A 4,028-nucleotide genomic window follows, 5' to 3' on the forward strand; every position below is an offset into this window, starting at 1 on the left:
CAAGCTACAGAGTTGATTCTAGAGACTTTGACATTAGTTTATCTGGGGAAAAAAAAAAAAAAACAGAAAATCCAACCAAGACTGCTTATTCTTTTTCAGGAAAAAATTCTTTTTTCATTTGCCATGTTCACATTATTTCATTTGAATCCCCATAAAAACTACTGGGAAAAAACTGAATTAATAACAAATTCTAAAGAAAATACTCAGTCTCTTTAAGTGACTTGCCCAAGTTTTCAGGTAGCAAATAGTGAAGACCATAATGAAGACTCACAAGCCCCGACCCCTAGACATTTCAGGTGTTACTTGTACCATGCCATGAGTAAAAGGCACTAGATGAGAAAATGCACTGAGGACTGACCTAGTCTTCCTATTTGCCACACTAGTCTAGAGCAAACAGCTATGTGTCTACTTCAGTCAGTTCAGTTCAGTCGCTCAGTTGTGTCCGACTCTTTGCGACCCCATGAACCGCAGCACACCAGGCCTCCCTGTCCATCGCCAACTCCCGGAGTTAACTCAAACTCGTGTCCATTGAGTTGGTGATGCCATCCAGCCATCTCATCCTCTATCATCCCCTTCTCCTCCTGCCCCCAATCCCTCCCAGCATCAGGGTCTTTTCCAATTAGTCAGTTCTTTGCATCAAGTGGCCAAAGTACTGGAGTTTCAGCTTCAACATCAGTCCTTCCAATGAACACCCAGGACTGATCTCCTTTAGGATGGGCTGGTTGGATCTCCTTGCAGTCCAAGGGACTCTCAAGAGTCTTCTCCAACACCACAGTTCAAAAGCATCAATTCTTTGGCCCTCAATTTTCTTCACAGTCTGACTCTCACATCCATACATGACTACTGGAAAAACCAAAGCTTTGACTAGACGGACCTTTGTTGGCAAAGTAATGTCTCTGTTTTTTAATATGCTGTCTGGGTTGGTCATAATTTTTCTTCCAAGGAGCAAGCATCTTTTAATTTCATGGCTGCAGTCACCATCTGCAGTGATTTTTGGAGCCCCCAAAATAAAATCTCTTACTGTTTCCACGGTTTCCCCATCTATTTGCCATGAAGTGATGGGACCAGATGCCATGATCTTAAGTTAAGTGTGACTACTTAACTCACTACCATTTCTGGCAAAGATTATACATCTTAGACTAGCCCCTACCTGCCATGAAGTCACAAAATGAGACAGGAATGGATGAGAGAGATAAAGGAAGACAGGCTCAGGGGAGAAGGAAGAGAGGAAAATAAATTTATTAAAGAATCCTAGGTCAGGCATAAGATGCAAAGTACTCAAGAACAGGGACTAAAACATACCGAGAAATTAGAATCAGGAAAAAGAACAAATGAATGATAAAAAAGCAGTCACATCACCAGACAGTCAAAGGATCAAAAGGCTCCAGAAGAGATGACAGGTGCTGGTGGATTCCCTGCTGCTTTCTGTGAAGAACCCTGGTCTAACTCAGAGCCCCTTAGAGAAAACTGAGGCAAGAGCTGGCTGGTTAAAAGCTGCATCCACTTTCTGAAGCCATTAAGAGGGGGAGAGCAGAGCCTCAATAAAAGGAAATCTATCAAAATCAAATTAAAACCAGCTGCCGTGAATCTGCCTGGGACAAAGTGAGTATACCACTCAGAATGCTTTTGGCTGCAAGTGACAAAATCGCAGATCATGCTGGCTTACACAATAAGGAACTGTATTATCTCACAGAACTGGAAGTTCGGAAGTAAGGCAGACCAAGTACAATACAATCAGCAGTTCAGTAAGGTCATCAAGAGCTCAGGTTTCCTCTCTCTGCTCTGCCATCTTCTAGATCAGCTTCCTGCTAAGCTAGTTTCTTTCACTACCCTAAGATGTCTTGTGCAGTTCTAGCCATCATATTCAGACATAACAGCGTAAGAGGAAGAAATGGCACTATCTCTTTATCTCTTTTTAGGGTCAAGAAACCATTTTCCAGATGCACCCTGACCCTCCTTTAGACTTCCCGTCACATCTCACTGAATAAAATAGGTTACAGACCAACTCTAACTCTTCATTAGCAGATGAAATGGGATTAACCATCACTGCTTAGACTAATCATCTAGAATAGAATGAAAGCTGGTAGTCAGTCCATGGGGTCGCAAAGAGTCAGACACAACTGAGTGACTTCACTTTCACTTTTCACTTTCATGCACTGGAGAAGGAAATGGCAACCCACTCCAGTGTTCTTGCCTGGAGAATCCCAGGGACAGCAAAGCCTGGTGGGCTGCCGTTGTAGGGTCGCACAGAGTCGGACACAACTGAAGTGACTTAGCAGCAGCAGCAGCAATCAATCACCATGACCATACTATGGGCAAGTTCTGATGATGAGTATTACTGTGACACCATTTTCACTCCATAACAAATCTATTAACTTATTGTGTTGCTTCCAAGATCTTAACAAGGCATGTGCTTTGCCCAAAATTCGAATAATTACTCTTTGCTCACATTCCATACCTGCCATCATAAAATTGTTTAACCAGTTTTAAAACATTTTATGATGATTTTCTTGGTCTATCTACTATTAAAAAAAAAAAAAAAAAACACTTCACTCCCAACCAATATTTGCAATCGAGGTGTCCTCCCGGAGAGGCAGCAGCCTGACAGGATGGCTCAAGCATTTGTGAACAGCAAGATCCAGCCTGGGAAGGTGGTCATGTTCATCAAGCCCACCTACCCCTACTGCAGAAGGACGCAGGAGTTCCTCAGCCAACTGCCCTTCAAACAAGGGCCTTTGGAATTTGCCGATATCACAGCCAACGGTAACATCAACGAAATTCAAGATTACTTGCAACAGCTCACAGGAGCCAGAATGGTACCTCGGGTCTTCACTGGTAAAAAGTACATAGGTGGATGCATTGATCTAGTAAATATGCATGAGAGACAGGAACTGTTGACATGGCTAAAGCAAACTGGAGCTCTGCAACAATTACAGAGCAGACCCAGGCTGATAACCCCCTTGAGGGATGGATGGCATTGCAGACAACAGCAGCAGTTCCTGGAGGATGGACCTGGGGCGACTTTACCCAGCTACAGTGGACCTGGGGCGACTTTACCCAGCTACAGCAATGGTTTACTTAAAATTCTGAAATATGTTAACCTCAATAAAGGGGGATGGGCATTTTGGGAGGCAAAAAACCACTTATTTTGACTCAGTATTAAAAAATGGACTAACTTGCCCAAAATAACAGGTCTGAGCAGTCTGATGGATGTCTTGGATTTCATGTGGATTGGCCTTTGGGTTCCAAAGGGACATGACAAGATATGCTTAGGATTCACTCACTCATCCAAATCTCTGTGGCACATGTTCTTAGCAAGTGTTCTCCTCGTGCTGGGATGCTGCTACCTCTAACTCCAGTGTTTCTCAACCAAGTATATCTCAGGTCCCGAGGATGAAGCTACAGTTTGTTTTCCGCTACTGCCTGAAAATTATTTTGAGTTTGACTTCCTAGAATTTGTATTATGAAATCAATAGGCATTTTGAATGTGCTTTTTCAAAACGTGTCTCTCAGGCCACCATCCCCACCCCACCTCACCGCCTCCTACTTTGACAGTCACTGCTGTGAACCACTGTCCTGAACCTTGACAACTCACAGATCTCATAGGAAATGTTCAACAGTTCTGTGAGGGGGCTGAGCACCCAATCTGAGAGATGCCATATAAAACGTTAGACATTGTTGGTCCACACTACAGGGATCAGAGGTCTAAATCTAGATGCGGTGATCATATGGCAACACTGTTAGGTCAGATGGTATCCAGAGAATCCTGAACAAGCATGTATTGTTTCGATTACAGACAAAAGAAAACATAAAAATTTAAATGTTGCATGGAAAATCTGTATCCCCCTTCCCCAAAAATATGTCTCTGAAAATAGCCAAATTTGGAAAACACTGTTCTAAATGTTCTCTCTCTCCCCTTTTTTCCCCTCACTCTATAAGAACTTAAAAATTCCTTATTGTGAAGGATTCTAGAATTGCCAAGATTAAGTTAATTTCCTTCTGTAGTCTCTCAAGTATGAATGGTTAAT

At 42.7% G+C, this 4,028-nt stretch overlaps 1 protein-coding gene across 1 annotated transcript; it reads left to right on the forward strand.

The window, feature by feature from the left end:
* The first annotated feature begins 2,609 nt into the window (after nucleotides 1-2,609).
* Nucleotides 2,610-3,152, forward strand: LOC120873345 (glutaredoxin-1-like). Its single transcript, XM_040254445.1, has one exon. It carries the CDS (start codon nucleotides 2,610-2,612, stop codon nucleotides 3,150-3,152), a length of 543 nt encoding a protein of 180 aa, XP_040110379.1.
* The last annotated feature ends 876 nt before the right edge of the window (nucleotides 3,153-4,028 follow it).

Source organism: Oryx dammah, unplaced genomic scaffold (assembly GCF_014754425.2).
Source record: "Oryx dammah isolate SB20612 unplaced genomic scaffold, SCBI_Odam_1.1 HiC_scaffold_1, whole genome shotgun sequence".
In the NCBI taxonomy this organism is placed as follows: domain Eukaryota; kingdom Metazoa; phylum Chordata; class Mammalia; order Artiodactyla; family Bovidae; genus Oryx; species Oryx dammah.

What these genes read in the sequence shown, in the direction of transcription:
- LOC120873345 (XM_040254445.1), top strand. Translation starts at nt 2,610, where the DNA reads ATGGCTCAAGCATTTGTGAACAGCAAGATCCAGCCTGGGAAGGTGGTC.